The sequence below is a fragment of the Branchiostoma floridae genome, chromosome 19 (assembly GCF_000003815.2).
Source record: "Branchiostoma floridae strain S238N-H82 chromosome 19, Bfl_VNyyK, whole genome shotgun sequence".
In the NCBI taxonomy this organism is placed as follows: domain Eukaryota; kingdom Metazoa; phylum Chordata; class Leptocardii; order Amphioxiformes; family Branchiostomatidae; genus Branchiostoma; species Branchiostoma floridae.
The window spans coordinates 13,806,189-13,823,488 of record NC_049997.1 but is presented as its reverse complement, the minus strand read 5'-3'; the positions used below and the strand labels follow the sequence as shown (position 1 = coordinate 13,823,488).

General features: G+C 38.9%; 1 protein-coding gene across 3 annotated transcripts in view; it reads left to right on the top strand.

The window, feature by feature from the left end:
* Nucleotides 1-5,758: 5,758 nt before the first annotated feature.
* The window catches only part of LOC118406830 (spondin-1-like), an 84,798-nt gene continuing 73,256 nt past the window's right edge, over nt 5,759-17,300 (top strand). Inside the window, exons 1-2 of one of the 3 annotated variants that reach the window (XM_035807183.1) lie at nt 5,759-5,909; nt 6,449-6,697. In XM_035807183.1, coding sequence (XP_035663076.1) covers nt 6,487-6,697 — 211 coding nt within the window. In that variant the 5' untranslated portion in view covers nt 5,759-5,909; nt 6,449-6,486. Of the gene's footprint in view, nt 5,910-6,445; nt 6,698-17,300 lie in introns of all 3 variants that reach the window. The other 2 variants (XM_035807182.1, XM_035807184.1) reach the window with 2 other exon arrangements.

Genomic DNA, 17,300 nt, shown 5'->3' with positions numbered 1-17,300 from the left:
CTTCAGGATAATTCCCTGGTAGAGCTGGTCGCTAGACTTTAGGGTATGCCGCCTCGAATTGAAACCCCAAATAAACTGGTGTGTGCCCCCTTAAACTGAATTCTGTACAATGTATTACAAGAAAAGGTCGTAATAAGGTGATTTGTATTCAGAGTTTTTTTATACAATATACTGAAAAAAAATCATAGTTTTGTATTTGACATAATTTTGGACTTCACTATAAGTCAGATATGATAATATGAATTGAAGAATGGGTACGAATTGTATTTCTTAACCTTGTATTTTAGTATATAATTATAAAAAAATGATTTTTACATGTAGCTTAACATGTAATAATTAATACTTTTGACAAATAGTTTTGGTACATTGAATTGTTTGGAAATCAGTGTTTTGAAAGCTGAAGGGACTTCCCTACAAGATTGGTAAATAAAAGAATAAAAGATGAGGTATAATTTTCATCTAAATTTTATGAATGAAAGCAATATGTATATGAATAGTAAGTTGACATCTGTGCAAAGTATGTACACTATGCACTTTTTGTTGGATAACATAACTAAAATTGAAGTGTCTGATTTAGAAGAAACTGATTACAAAGGATGGTATGAAATTCGAAATATTTTTATGAAATAAAAAGAATTGTGCTTTGAACGAGGCAGTCTTGATAATTCATTGCTTTAAAGGAGGTCTCCCTATAATATTGGTACTCGTTTAAGTAAAAGATTGACGTCAAATACACATTATCTGGGATGATCATGAGATTTTTGTGGAAAATTGGTAGAGCAGTAGAGAAATTGTAGATTGGACATATTGGATACAAAAACAACAATTTTGCTATGATAATATTTGCAAAATTCTAACATAAAAGTTGCTTCATCATATGTCAGTTAGACCAGAAACATTGAATATATTATGAAAGCTATCGTGACCCGTAGTACATGTATGCTTGGGGCAAGTTCAGAAACGCGCTTCACCGGTGCCGTTGACGTGTCAATGGGGACACCTGGCGGTCGGTTTCATATTTGCAGTCCCCTGACGATGATGATGATGCAATCCTACACTGCATCAGGATGCTGATTGGCCAGGTAAGTTTACATACCGGGTAATACCATGAATATTACCAAACATCAAAGAATGGAATTTTCTGATTGGTCAAGGTAAATCAATACACGGCAACTATGACAAGCAGGCCGAATCACAATACGATCTAAAAACCAACTTATCATACCACCAAACAGTGAAGTTCAAGCCTCACTGACTTTCACGTTAGATTGTTTTCAAATGGTGTATAAATGACGGTAATAAATTGAGCAACAAGGTGAAAAGATTCAAAATGTCGGTCGCACCAAGGAGCTTGATTTTTTAAGCTCCTTGAAAGCTCCTTGGTCAGGACGCATGTGCGGCGTCAAAGGTAAGGCTCACAACAATAAAACAAAACCCGTCTGGATATTGTTATGCAATAGAACAATGGTCAAGACAAGGACTGTTTACTTTTTGTGGGCCTAATACCCTTTGACATATTACCTACGTACGTCAACGGGCGTCAAGTCCGCGGTCTTGAAGTTCAAGCAAGTCCACGGCAGTAGAATACATTCCGTCTTAAGTACCTCCAAGGCTCGGCTACAGTCATCAAGTCCTCGGTCTTAAAGTTCACTATGAAAATTCCACGGCAAGTGCAAGTACGTCTAATTACTATGTTACCATATAACTTTATTGCACAACAATTGTACATGGTACAAAATATGGCATCCACATAACTACAGTTCTATAGCTTAAGTTAAGGCTTATCTAACTAATACAGGAGTTGTAGTGTGGGATTAGGTTTCCTACAATCACTGGAGTCTTTTACAATCATTGAAGGAATTTCTAATGTCTACACATTCTTTGATATAGTATTCTATATCTGCCATGCAGGGATTGTCAAATGAGATGATGTATTTGAATTTGCACTTCATGTCCATTGAGATAAATCCGTGTATATAAAATGACAGCCTTGGCCTTGTGTTTAGAGAATTGCGCAAATCAGAATATTTTGGACATACAACCATAAAGTAATATTCGTCTTCAAATAGATCTGGACAGAATGGACAAGCCCTCTGGTCGACATCTAGGGACTTTTTGGAATCTCCCGGTTTCTATATTTAATTTGTGTCAGCCAGTTGTTAGTCGTGTGATTGACCTACGAACGTCAAGGCTCTTTTCGCGGTTAATCCGAGTAGTTTTCAAGCCCTGTATAAAAGTAACAAAGTAATTTTTATTACTCTGATGACTTTGCTTTCTGTCCACGAGTATTACTACACAATTCAAGTGATTAAAGTAACACACACTTTGTAATCTTGACTCCATAACGTTTAAAAGTAGAGAACATTCAGCCTCAACGGTGACAAAGGAGCTTTCTCGGGTCCCCTACTTTCGCGGTTAATCCGAATAGTTTTCAAGCCCTGTAGAAAAAAAGTAACAAAGTAATTTTTAGTACTCAGATGTTTGCACTCTAGTCGTGGCATAACCGCTAGCCTTAGCCGTAAGCCAGGGGTTGGGTGAAACCTTATCAATTGATAATGCTATTGAAAGTCAAGTTGCGACCGGGCAAACTTTATTTCATTCGAAAGGTCCCTTTGTGCGCTATTGAAATATACAAAAAGTTTCATCCATATCGGCTCTGGGGAGAGAATGATCAAAATTATAGCCCTTTGGAAGGATTTTGGAAATCTATAATCGGGGTGTCATCTGTGACATCATCAGTCAGGGTACCTATACGATTTCTTCTTCCAAAACTTCAAAGATACCATATACTCAGTTTGTATCAATGTTTGACCTATGGGGACTAATTTATGCATACGCTAGATATATGTCTCTGTCATTGTTGAGTAACTGTTTAATATGCATTCTAACCCAGGAATGTCTTCGCTTCTGTTTGGTTACTAGATTTTTTTAAATTTTAAATATGATAAGAATTCAACCCAAGTTTCGGTTTGCCCTTTTTTTAGCTTTGTTCTATAGCTACTATAAAAAGGAAAACAGGGAAAAATAACTCACCATTGTGCCAGGTCTCCATGAAGGAAAAAAGGTCAAACCCATAACGCTGATTAGATGAATTAGCTGTGAATTTTATATACATTATTTGTTCAGCTAAGTTGGATTGCTTCGAAACTTATGGCTACTTCATAACACTGAGGACAAGCGTGGAGGGAGTATATTTCCGGAGTTGCGCACTGAGTGCATGCTGCGTACCCTGCTCCTATCCTATCCACTTCCTTTAACCGAGAAACAGAGGTGGGGTGCGTCGATACCTTTATTCTGCGACTGTAGCTTAGAGTTCAAGTTCCGGCCTGTCAAGCTTGGTATGGTTGGAAAGGTCACTTAGTAAGGAATAGAAAGGTGCAAACCGCAAAATTTTTGGATACGTCCTTGTCGAGATATTCTTGAGCATACGGAGTCTATTTGGGCGCAACCGCTGGCTAGCTTTCGGAAACACCGCCTGTCACCGCACCGGGTGGGGACTTAAGACTGCGACTGTAGCTTAGAGTTCAAGTTCCGGCCTGTCAAGCTTGGTATGGTTGGAAAGGTCACTTAGTAAGGAATAGAAAGGTGCAAACCGCAAAATTTTTGGATACGTCCTTGTCGAGATATTCTTGAGCATACGGAGTCTATTTGGGCGCAACCGCTGGCTAGCTTTCGGAAACACCGCCTGTCACCGCACCGGGTGGGGACTTAAGACTGCGACTGTAGCTTAGAGTTCAAGTTCCGGCCTGTCAAGCTTGGTATGGTTGGAAAGGTCACTTAGTAAGGAATAGAAAGGTGCAAACTGCAAAATTTTTGGATACGTCCTTGTCGAGATATTCTTGAGCATACGGAGTCTATTTGGGCGCAACCGCTGGCTAGCTTTCGGAAACATCGCCTGTCACGGCACCGCGGATAAAAACTGTGCAGTGCGGTCTCAATGTGGTTTGGACGCTGATTGGCCATGTCAGTGTACTTACCGGGTAATAGCATCTCTATTACCACATATCAAACAATGCTATATGCTGATGGGTGAATGTAAATTAATTGACCAATCAAACAATAACAATGCGCGCTGCTGGTATGACAACTTAGTCAAGTCACAACACGATCTAAAATACGGCTTATCATACCACAAAACAGTGAAGTTCAAGCCTCGCTTGTTTGCACATTAGATTGTTTACAAAATGTTGTATAATGGTAACATTACAGCGACAAGGTGGAAAGATTCAAAATGTCGGTCGCACTTATTTTTAGCGCGGATAAAAACTGTGTTGTGCGGTTTCAATGTGATGTGAACGCTGATTGGTCATGTCAGTGTACATACCGGGTAATAGCATGAATATTACTACACATTGCTATATGTTGATTGGTCAGTGTGAATTAATTGACCAATCAATGTGCAGCAACAATAACACTGCAGTCAATTTGCTGCATTAATTCATCGACTGCTAGAAGTCGCTCTTAGATAATCAATGTAAAATCGTATTTACAATATTACTTTTGTGTCATACTCTTTTGATTTGCTTAGTGGCGCCCTTGAAACGCAGAGAGATGGGGCCAATAGCCCGTTGCCAATGAGTAGTTTTCTTTGAGCAGTTGCCATGGGAATGCTGCATTAAAGGCATCTTTGACGGAAAGAAGTAACTTATTGTCTTGCGTCATATAACTGAAGGGATCACCCTGAAGATTTATAAATGTATAAATAAATATGACAAAAGAACAACGAATTTCCATGTTATTCAGTGTGTAGGTAATTCAGACAGAGATGTAAATTATTAATGAGAGAAATCCCCAGAGGCTGACAACACAGGCTGAGAAGGCGAGAACTGGCCCGGGGAAATCTGGGGTTTTAGGGTTTTGCACAATAACACTTCCATACACGTAATGTGTATAACGTTAACGTATGGAAGGTGAAAAATTAAAGAACATAACTATGCAAATGAGAGTCTAATTTGTATAATTGATGTAAAGTGCCATTGATGATTCTATAGTATAAATGATGGGTAAATGACCTACTTGTGACATTTGTGTTAAAGGTGTAACGTTACATCACTATGTATAACGTTATATCATGTAACGTTAGATTTCAAATTCAGCTGTGTAAAACATGATCAAAGGTAAACATGGAATTCTACCAAATTAAAGAACTTCTACAGATAAAATTATGTATTTTGCTTAAGAAGACAATCATGAATAAAATAGACAAATTTAACCTGGAGCTCAACTGTGAGGCTGCTCTTAGTTGAGCTACAGGATCTTCTCTGACTGACTATGCCAAACTTTAAAGACAAAGTAATTGTAACTTTTTGGGGATCTACAACTGCAAGCAACTGCATTGACAGCAGCGACATCTTTCGTACCTACATAGCACTGCAGAAAAGTTACCAGACGGGCTCTCCTATCTCGTTTTATATTACATCAAGGCATTGAAAACATCTTAGTCATTCTTAGTCATCACATTGTAAAAGAAATAGAAAAAGAGCAAACAAAATTATTTCAATGAAGGCAAGATAAGGATTGGTAATATGGTCTCATTTATGAATATAACGTTAATTCATAAATTCGTCAATGGCACCATCAGGTTTAATAGATATGATTCCATCATCAAGAAAGCAAATTCAAATGTAGTAAAGTTATATTTGAACACCATTCTCCTTTATATACAGTACTTTGAAATGGCAAGGAGTACGTTATATAACATCCTTGGAAATGGCCTTTATTTCTCGTATTCGCGAACCTATTCCTCCCCGTTCCCGAGTGGACTAGTCCTATGACTTCTGACCTCCCTGCACGAGAGAAGGTGGTTTTCCGGGTTTGTGGAGCAGAAATTTGTGTTTGCGGAGTTTTTGTTTGAGCCACTCTAGATTAAACGGGCTGTTTAAGAACATCTTAACCATCGGGGTGACCAGGTACGACTAGGTCTATTCTTTCAAGTTCTTTCTCGTGGTCTTCATGTTGTTTTCGTGTCCGATTGTGTCTTGATCAAAGATTCAAAAGCGTTTTCCGTACACGTTTCATCTCGGTCTGACATCTGGTTTTAAGAGCACTTTTTATGATGTCTTAAATCAGTCGATACCGTTGAAACTGTCTTGTACGAAATTCTTTAAGATTTCGCAAGATCTTGAAGCAATTTTTTGGAGCCCTGGCTGTGATTGTAGACTTTATTCGTGCCGCTCTGATTGTCGCAAAAACGCTACCGTTTTGTGAGAATGATTAAAATTCCTGCCTAGTTTTAGTTACCCAACGGTTTGTGTCGAATGGAAAATCTCCGGGATTAGACGAATAACACAGTCGGTTTGTTGTTGTTTTCCTTGTCTTCTTTTAAGTAAACAGTTTTGGTTTTGTAATTCAATGTTTTTACACGTCGCCCAGATTATAATGCAGCTGAATTGAATAATTGAGTAGTTATTGTGAACGCCTTTGTTCTGTTGTAACATTATGCCAGCAGACTGGAGGACACGGGTTCGGGTCCCACGAGATGTGAAGATGTCTGCGGGACGGACGCCGTGGGCTCTGCTCGTCCTGCTCACCGCGGGGTTGTCTGATGTTGTGCGGGGGTACCCCGATGGTTCTCCCGGGAACTTCTGTAACCGCGTCCCGAGCGGGCACGGGGCGGCCAAACATCGCGGAGACAACGGGTTTGCCATTAAGGTAGAGGGACAGCCAGACAGCTACGTACCGGGGGAGGTCTATACAGGTTAGTAGCTTCTCCTGTCTTGTAGAGATGTTTTAGTTTTACATCATGTTGTTTTTGATCGCCTAATATCAGCCACGCTGCCTGCCAAATTGTATTGCACCGTCTGCAATCTCAATAAATGAATAAATCACAAGAACCTATTCTTGTTGTGCATGGTTTACAACTTTGGTTTTCTTCTTGGAAGGCATTATTATGCCTTCAGTATTTACCTATAACATTACTGCTTTTAGTCCAGACTTACTTGATACATAGTTAATTCAGAATTTCATAAACAGAAGAGTATATGATTTTGGCAATAATATCATAATCGTTGTTATAAATATCATGGTTTAAGAAATTGATGGTGGAATAAGAAAGTAAAAGATTACCTTACAACAATACAAGACAGTAGGAGAAATTATGATTTAAATCAAATCTTGACATGTGCTATAATCATTATTATGGGATGGTTGTACATGTATCTCAGGAAATTTATTGTACTCAAAACACAGAAAAAGAAAAAGATTCTTTTTCTCCTACCTGTAGCAAAATATATTATGTAAAACAATTGTAAAAGTAAATTACGGTAAGGAAAAGCTGATGAACTCTCAGCTCAAGAGAGTAGTACTGTTTACACACTTCCGATGCAATGAGGAAGTAGCACTCCTAGCCAGAACTTAAGTTTACAGCGTCATCCTAGAAGCCCACTGTTTGATCAAACTTTATCTCACCTCCTGGATCTGTGGCGGAAGGCCATATATCGTCTTACAGAGGTTATCTAAAGTTTAAACCAGTCACGACGATCGCTATTAATGAATAAGTCACAGGATCCTCCAGGCAGCACCATTTTTTATCCTCGCATCCCCTTGTATCCCGTAATCCTGATATATCGTGGTCGGACCTAATTTGAAGTCATCGCGAGAGGGTATACCAGCGTAAGAAAAACGAGCCTTGAGCGTGATTGTGTTCATGTTTAAATACATATAGTTTGAGAATGAGAATAGTCATTCTGTTTCGTCTTGCTTGCTAGCCCTGGAAAATAGTGTCAGAGCAGTTTTTGTTCCCCAAGGAAACAAGAAATAGGTAAAAAGTATGGAGAAAGTTTACAAAAGTACAATGTTATATATTGAAGTTTAGGGGTTAGGGGTACATGGGTTAGTTTCTGGGGACTATTGGATATGTATTTTTTTTTTTTTATTTTTTTATTTTTTATTCAATATAACTTTCAAATACAAAAAAGAAACCCTGTGGCAAGCCCCCTAATATAACATAATATACATAGTGAGGAGTAACTTATTACAAAGAATGTTGGTCTCGAAAGTTAATAACAGAAGATTGTGTCACAAAAATAAGGCTTAGTATTCGAAGATACATTCTTAAATATGGCATATTTTGCATGTAATAAACATTGATTCAAGTATTTATTCATTTTCTGCTTGTTAACCTTACCATACATAATATCAGTTTTCGTTAATACAATATGTTCTGAAAAGGTTTTGAGCCACCATGAGCAAAAGTCGTTCCAATAACTAATAACATAGACACAATCTACAAACAGGTGGTTTGTTTGTTGTTACAAAAAGGACATTTATCTGAGTCTGTAACTTTGATTTTCTTTAAATAGCAATTTGTCGGCAAAAATCTATGTATGATCTTATACTGAAAGTACTGTAGTTTAACATTCTTAGTACATGTGAAAGGTAATAAATACACTTTTTCCAAGTTGTTTTCATTTTCTAGAACGCTTAACAATTCATCTTGGCCCGTTGGGGGTTCAAATGTTTGTTTTAAATATATATCATATAATTGTTTACAAGAGAAGGCCTGAGAAGCGATGGTGTTTTCCACCGAATCACCGAGCTGATCCTTTTTTACTGTATTTTTCCAACCATTTGGGATAGCTGACTTCAGGCTAGAGTATCTGAGCATATCAACAGGTGTAAAGACTATTTCATGTTTCTGGGCCAGCTCACCCAATGTTAGGAAGTTACCATCGCTTGACATAACATCACATATTTTCAGAATACCAGCTTGGCACCACCGGTTGTACAATACAGATTTCCGGCCTACTAATATAAATCTGTTATTCCAGATAATTTGTTTACTTATGTCATCTTTAGATTTCGGAACCGATTGCACAATCGACTGCCAAGCCTGCAGTACTTGACAGTAGAACAATGGTAAATTAGATAGATCTAAACATGTTATATCATAGTTACATTGAAATAGTAATTTCCCTCCCCACTGACTTAACATATAGGAACAACTTTCACTTTTCTCGAGTCTCTTAATCCATGACGCCTTAAGGGCTTTACATTTAATGGAAAAATCCACCATAGTTAGACCACCTTGGTCTTTTTTCCCTATTACTGTCTTCATTTTCACCTTTGGCTTTTTTTCATCCCAAATAAATTTGAAAATATAACCATTTACTTTCTCAGAAAAGCCAGCGGGAACCGGCAGAACCGTACAATTATAAATTAGTTTAGAAATACCAAGTGTTTTAACAAGAACAATTCTCCCAATTGTAGTTAGATCTCTTATCCTCCATACATTTAACAGTTTCTCCATAGCTTTCAGGTGATAATCAAAGTTTAACTTATCACAGTCTTCCTGGTTGTATGAGAAATAAGTACCCAGTGCATATATAGGCCCACGTGGCCACAGAACCTCCAAAGGCTCATCGATCCTATGTCTGCTTGCTCCCATCCACGTAGCTTTAGTTTTTTTTTTACTGACCTCTAGGCCACTACAGAGTTTAAAATGATCTAGAATGTCTAGTAAGCTTTTAGCGGAGTTTTCATCTTTGACAAGACCGGTTAAATCATCAGCATACATGGATAGTTTTCGCTTGCAGCCATAGATCGATATACCTTCGACAGAAGGATCGGCCCTTATTCTACAGGCTACAACTTCAATCACTAAGTTAAATAGATATGCTGAAAGTGGATCACCCTGCCTTACCCCTCTACTTACATCAAACCACGGCGACGAAAAACCGTTGTTAATAACACAACTGATGGCATTTTTGTACAGTAGTTTGACCCAGTCAATGAAGTTTTTTCCAAGATTCATTGTTTCTAATGTTTTAATGATAACTTTACGCTCAATTGTATCGAAGGCTTTTTTAAAGTCGATGAATAAGGCAAGGGCAGGCAAATTATACATTTTTGTGTACTCCATGAAATCAGCAATATGTCTTACATTAGTGAATATTTGTCTTCCTTTTATAAAACCTGTTTGGTCTGGATGTATCAATTTTGGCAAGAGAGGTTCTAGTCTATTCGCTAAAGTTTTACTTATGAGTTTATAATCAACATTTAAAAGTGTAATAGGGCGCCAATTTCCAAGTTTCCTTAAGTCGCTATCCTTTTTTGGTATTAAATGAATTACTCCTCGTTTCTGTGACACTGGTAATTCACCTTTTCTAAAGGCATAATTTGCAGCTAAAAGAAGGTCTTTTTCTAAGTACTGCCAGAAATGTACGTAGAATTCTGTTGTTAAACCATCGCTTCCTGGGGATTTATTGGATATGTATATAGGGAACAGAGGCACAACCTGAACAGAATTCAAAGCTGTTATAATATAGCATGCTCAGTTGGTCACTTTCGTCATAGATCTTTGTACAGTATAATTTGAAAGTCACAGAATTTTTCAAGCAAGCTCAGGTATGAACTAGCCACCAACTAGGATCTAAGAGTAAGAAGGTATAGCCTAGAAAGACATGATCCTAATTTTGCAGGACATACAGTATGCATGACTATCCAAAGAGGGTCTGCATGCCTTTTTCCGTTAAGCGTTACGAGCCATTTTAATTCACCGTTAATCGTTACCGACCCACTCTAATTCAACGTTAATCGTTATCGGTATATTCTTCGTGAAGCGTTATTGGTCGTTTTAATTCAACGTTAATCGTTATTTGTCATCCCGAATTCACCGTTAACCGTTACCAAGAAATTCTTCGTAACCCGTTATACTATACAAAGGAAGTCAAATGCCAGATAGAACCCCTGAAAATGCAGGAAATGGCGTTTCAAAGGGACCAGATTTCAAAATTTCTCCAAGCATCCCGGCCTTCGGCACTAAACATGGTAAAATATGTTGCGGAAGCTTCGCCCTCAAAACTTTATCACTCAATAAAAAGTCATACAGATTTCAGTGTCAAACATAGCTACGTTTCGGGCAAAAAGTTCTCCTAGAATGCAGAAAATAAGGTTTCTCCGGACCTCCATTGAAACGGCTTGCGCCTTTGGCGCTCATGACGACATGGCGAAAATATGTTAGGGGCGTGGGTTTTCGCACAAAATCAACCTTTCTCTCTAATAAAATGTCATTTAATTTAGCTTCGTCTTACGGCAAAATCTGTCCTTCAAAATGCAGTAAATGGCGTTTCAGACGGTCCAGATTTTAGAATTTTCCCGGAACTATATTGCAACGCCTCGTGCCTTCCGAGCTCGAATTGGTAAAAATATGTCGGGGCTCTGGGGGTGGAGGCCAAAGCTACGAGTATAATCATGTGTAATTTGATGAAAATGTCAAAATCAACCTAGCTTAGTCGGTCGGCAAAATGTGCCGAAAATGCAGGAAATAGCATTTAAGAGGGTCTTGATTTTAATTTTTTTCCGGGGGAAAATCCCCCCGGACCCCCCTGGAATGCGTCGCGCCTCCGGCGCTCCATGTGCTGAAACAATAGTTCAATCCACCTCCCGCCATAAGAACTTTGCTGCTGCCGTCTCTGTGGCGGGCCGGGAACTCTGCCTCCGCCAATTTAGAGATGTCATGGACATTGTCCCTGTCATTCCTCCGGGTTCTGGGCACCTTTTGCTTCTCACAATGTCATTAGTCGGATATTTTCACCCATTGATATAACTACTCTAGCGTTGTATGAATAGGAATGCACGTCAATGTTAATGTTATGCTTTGTAACTCATTCTGAATTTACCGTTAAGCGTTACCGGGCCTCCTGAATTTATCGTTAAGCGTTACCGGACCTCCTGAATTCACCGTTAAGCGTTACCAAGACCCCCCCATGCAGACCCTCTCCAAAGAATGTCTCCAGTTCACACCACAAAGCTGACCCTGGGAAGTTAAGGTAGATGTGTGATTTGTATACACGTTACATCCGCTCTAAGCAGGCAAGTATGGAACACAAAAGGATGTTTCTTTTCTTTGTGGCGCCCATCTTTGTCTTTCTACATAAACCAGCTTGTTTTGGCAACTGACTTGACAAGATCAAGTTGCTTTGTTTTCAAAACACTGAATATCTGTGCAGATTTTTGCTTCAGATACAAAAATTGTTCAATTTTAAGTGCAGAGGAATTAAAGAAGCCATTTTTCAAATGTAAACAACAAGGTTGTTCTTTGTTGCACTTAGTAATTAATTCAAACCAATTTTTCTATCAATACAGCAAGCACAACTTACTGTGACTATGTAGTTTTTGTTTTATGTAAATATGTCTATAGTTAAGCCCGTATCACAGTGTTAGGGTATTGGGGAAGGGGGCTTGTTTACTTGATACAAAGATGAACACGTACATGTACTTCATTAGCTTATAGTTATAGACAATTCTAACTGATTTGATTACATCAAGCCTATTCTTCCTAGATCATTTTTTGCAGCCTTATACAAGTGTATGTTGGTCATTCTGTAGGTTTTTTTGCAGATGTCTCTAGCACATCTTTTAGTGTGAGCCAAAAAAGATCAGTCTTACTTAAATGTTACACAGAAGACACAGGCTGAACCATTACTCAAGAAGACAAGAGCTTAGAAAACCACAGCTTAGTACATTTTTCCAAGACAGTTTCAGAGGCATTTCCTGCAAGTTGACCACCTGTACCATTATAAGTGTACTAATTAGGGCAAACTAACATCCAACATGTAATTATATACTATCACGTTACTATGTAATGGACCAAGCTTCCTCTCTCCCAAAAACATGTTGACTAAAAATGTTTGTTTTATCCCAGATTTGTATTTTCTGGACTGTACAATTATAGTTTTGCTTGACTTTAAGAAGAGGGTGTACTAGAGTAGTTTGGTGCATCTTAAACCCGCATCTGGCGCTTGTCCGGAGCGCATGTTTCGGCTACACCACCCTGCCCTTGGGGAGGTGCTCCTGCCTGGAGCAGAAAATCGGGCACAGCCATTGAGCTGTGTTAATTACTCCTTCCCTGCAGGATTTGACATCTGGATCTACCAACATGCCCTGTGTCCTAGAATAAGACACAGGGCAGTTTGTGATAGCTAGATGTCAAATCCCTGAAACTGAGTCAGTCTGACAGTGTTGCTCTCTTACTGTTACATGAGTAAATCTTTTTCACACTATTCTTTTGCAATATCAGACAAAAAGTCCTATTTCTGTATCTTTCCATGTAGCATTGTAGGTGGTAAAACTAAAAGTTCTAGTTATGACTTTTGTATTGTTGTCCCCAGGTAAAAAATAGTCCACCACACTCAATGACCTTGACACCTTTTTTTACATACAGAGCCAGACAAATAACAAATACAACTGTATTCAACAAAATCTACATCAATTCAAGATATCCCTACAATGCTAAGTTAGCAAATGTATATAACTTTTGCATTGTACAGACATGGTCCTGTCTGTTATACTGTACAGGGTTTTATTCTGATGTGATCCATAACCACAACTACTGTAGAATCTTCAATGGTCTAATGAAAAACTATTATCTTTCTCCAGACTGGAGAATGTCATTGGCTATTCTGAGAGAATAAAAATCACAGAGTGAGGCAAATACACTCAGATAGTGCACATGCACTTCATGATTGACTGTAGAGCAAGAATCTTCCCCGCAGGAGAGGATTGAGTAATCTAGCTTGTTTTTGTTGTTCAGCATGTAATCTTTTATTTTCCTAATTGTGTTGAGACAATGTTCCAAAGTCTTAGTAAAGATACATGTCTAAGATATTGTTTTGTCATTTGTCAGGAATTCACAAAAGGAGGTAGTATGGTTTGTTTATATTTTGAACTGTTGCAAATCTGATACAGAATCTATTTTTTTTTTTTTGGATGCGTCCCAGATCATGCTGTTGAAACTGTTAGTCTTGCATTTCAGGACTATTCCTGAAAAGAAGTATTTGTGAAGTAACAGAATGTCTCTAAGTTTCACATGTTATGTAAACCTAGTCTAGAAGATACTCCTCTATCATTGTATTTTATACCAGTAGGACTTTCTTGTTATTCAGGCAATATGGCATTACCAGTACATGTACTAGACTGGTTTGAAAACTGTAAGCTAGCAATTGCTTCTGTTCGTATTTTGTTTGTTCATAATCATATATGCCCCTGTGGTACATGTACAATCATGCCTTGCTTATATTACCTACTGACGTATTTTGTCTGTACTCCTACACTTCTTTTTGAGTCTATTAGTATAGTATACTTGGTGCCCTGTTGTGTTGGATAAATGCTTTAGGGTGTTTGACCTAGAAAATAGAGATCCTGGGTTCAAATCCCTTGACATGTCACCAAAGCTGTGCTGTCTATAGGACTTGGGGTACAAAAGATAATTGTGCTCTGACCTGGAGACAGTGGATAACAACCCACGGTGTCAGAAATACTATTACTAGCATGACAATAATTACTAGTATGTACGAACGAGAAGGTAATCATAACCACCTTGGTCAGTACAAGTTTAGCTTTATATTGATTTATGCTCGTCCTTCTTGTTGTATGAGCTGAGACAGATTCTGTTGTAGAAAATAGATATTCAATACAGGAACAAATTTCTGTTGCTGGCAAGCCCATTCTTACAAACAAACAAACACACACATACAGTGGTACTGGTGTCCCTAGCAGGCAGGCCTCAGACAGAAATATATATGTCCACTTTCCCCAAGGGTACTTAGGGGAGGCCAACCTGAGGTCTGTGGCAGGGTCTGGTAGGGTGGGAGATTAGCGATTACTATGCCTGTCAATCAGCAATTTTGTCTCCGGATGAGCGCCATATGCGGGTTTAAGGAGATGCACACCTGTGTTAAGGTAGGTTTACCTGTACAGGTGTGCACAGCATGGTGTAAGCCCTCTAGCAATGTTTGTCATTTGGATCCAGAAAGACCCCCTTAATACTTACTAGTAAGGCGCCTTTTGTCCCATGAGCTATTTAAGAATCCAAACCTGGTAATTATAACTTTTCTGCTTGCCTTGAATTAGGCTGAAAATTGTATGGTTTAGATGAAACCACACCATCTTGTTTTTATGTGCTTGAATTTTTTTTTATAATGTAAAAAAAAATCAGACTTAAACTTAAGTTTAACCAACAATGTAAATGCTTTTGAAAACAGTGAGATCTTGCTGGCTGTTGGTTTTATGTACTTGCACATTAATTATAAACTTAAAAAAAGTAACTATTCTATCGATAGTATACTGTATGTAGATTTTAAGCAATCCAGGTATCCGTTTTCATTCTTAGGCAAAATAGAGAGTGGATATTAAAGAGTGGGAACTGTTATATGTGATACGGTGATATCAGAACAAGGTTTTTGATATATATGTTTTGCTGGAGGGCTGTTATTATGGATGTAATTATCCTTAGGATCAGGCTATGGGGTCACCACAGTAGGGTAGGTAATACAGCCTCAGGCAATGTTATTAGTAGAACAATGGCAGATAGCCAAGAGAACAGGTAGAAATGGCTGTAGGTTCTGGAAAATGAATGATGCCATTTTTCTCTATGTTTTATTCACCTGTATCGAGAGGCCGTAGTCAAAATGGTCGCGATTCGTCATGGCCCAAATCGCAACAGAGATATCCGGCCAATATTCGGTCATTCGGCAAGAAGTATTGCAATATTTCATTTTCTTCACCATTTTCCCTGCGATGCAGCTTTTTCAACTGTCTATTGATTTAAGGTCAACCTGAAAAAGGCTAGGGTATACATAATTTCAATTACATGTATTGTTAGATATTTCAATGCAACCTGTGGATTTGTTCTGGCACAATTTGTGATTCTATCAGAACAATCAGTAATTTTACCTTAGTAGGGATCTCTTTCAGAATCTCTGTTGGAGCTATGTTTTGGGTACCCGAAACGAGGAACAACACGACGTGAAGTTCCTCAAAACACGTCATTCCACACGAAACGTGCCATTTCTCAAACGCCGCTATCTTTGCACGGGTGCGGAGTTACTGTCGCGTGACGGTAACTGCACGCGTGTAAAGATAGCGTCGCTTGAAGAATAGCACGTTTCGTGCCGATTGACGAGTTTTGAGCAACTTCACGCAAACTCCGAACGCGTGCATTACCTCGCCCCGTGCTGACTTCGCACGCTTGGGCACAGAACGGACACGCATTTTCGTGGGCGCAAAAGCGACGGGCATAGCGGCGGACATTGCGCGTGCCGAGGTACCTCGCGTAGTCAACAGACACGTGCATGACCTCAAAGCAACCCGAATTGGCACGTAATCCATGTACACAAGAAGCGGAAAGCGGTGGCGTAAAACGGAGCGCAATGATACGATGAGTGACGTGTCGCGAACGTCTGACTTGAAATGCGTACATTTTCTTTAAAAAACAGGAGTTTACAGCGATAGAGTTAACATCTGTCGCTATTTTGCAACGCACAATGCTTTGCGAGGCCGGGCGTACAATTCCTCATTATAACCGAAAGTCGCACGACGTGCGTTTCCTCACTTACAGAGCCCAAGATTTGCACAGCGTAAACTACATATTTTGTGTAAACAAACATTTTTGACGAGCGATACCAAGCTAGTAGTAGATGATTACCTATTTACAAATAACTTACGACGAAAACTGATGATCTAGTTTGGTACTTTGGAGGAGCGAGTAGTAAATTTTTGATTCTGCGGACGCCGTACCATTTTTTACTATATCTAACCAATCTATTTACGGCGAACGTAGCTGAAAATAAATGATAAACATTATAAAACAGATTTCATACCTTGTAGTATGTGTGACTAAACCACAGCTTCCCAAAGGCTGACTCTAAACAAGTTGTGACGCGAGTTGTAAATAAACAGCGTGACTGTAAAGAAGCATGTTGCCAGAATGATGCCGACGCTGCTGAATAAAATATGCACGCATGCGCGCTGCTTACCCACGTGTTACCTAGGCAACTAACAAGCACAAAGCATCTTGGTCTGGGCGATACTATTCATTTTGAGGGGTGTCAGGTATACATGTAATAATGAATCTATTTGTTAGCCTGGGTACCATCCTATTTCTACCGGGGCTCCTTACACTCACTTCCCTAAAATTTTAGGGGTAGCGAGTGTAAGGAGCCCCGGTAGAATACGGATGATACTCAGGCTATCTATTTGTATCGCCAAGGTTCTTTTTTTAACCACCTAGGTATCGCATTGTGGCAAAATTGATGGACAGATTCATCATAATCCCTGCTAAAAGAAATGATTTCATTGTTAGTGTGATATTTGTATTTTGCAAATAAAAAAAAACATGGTTGAAATGAATAATGGATTATCCCAAGTTCGCCACTGTACCCTAACTTTGCCATGCTACTTTGTGTTTACTTCATTTTTAAGGTGGAAACTTGGAAGATTGTTGACTTATCGATCGAACGTACGCAGCATTTCGGTGGTTCGATTTTGCAAGATAATCTCCCAGGAGATCCTGCGATAGCATA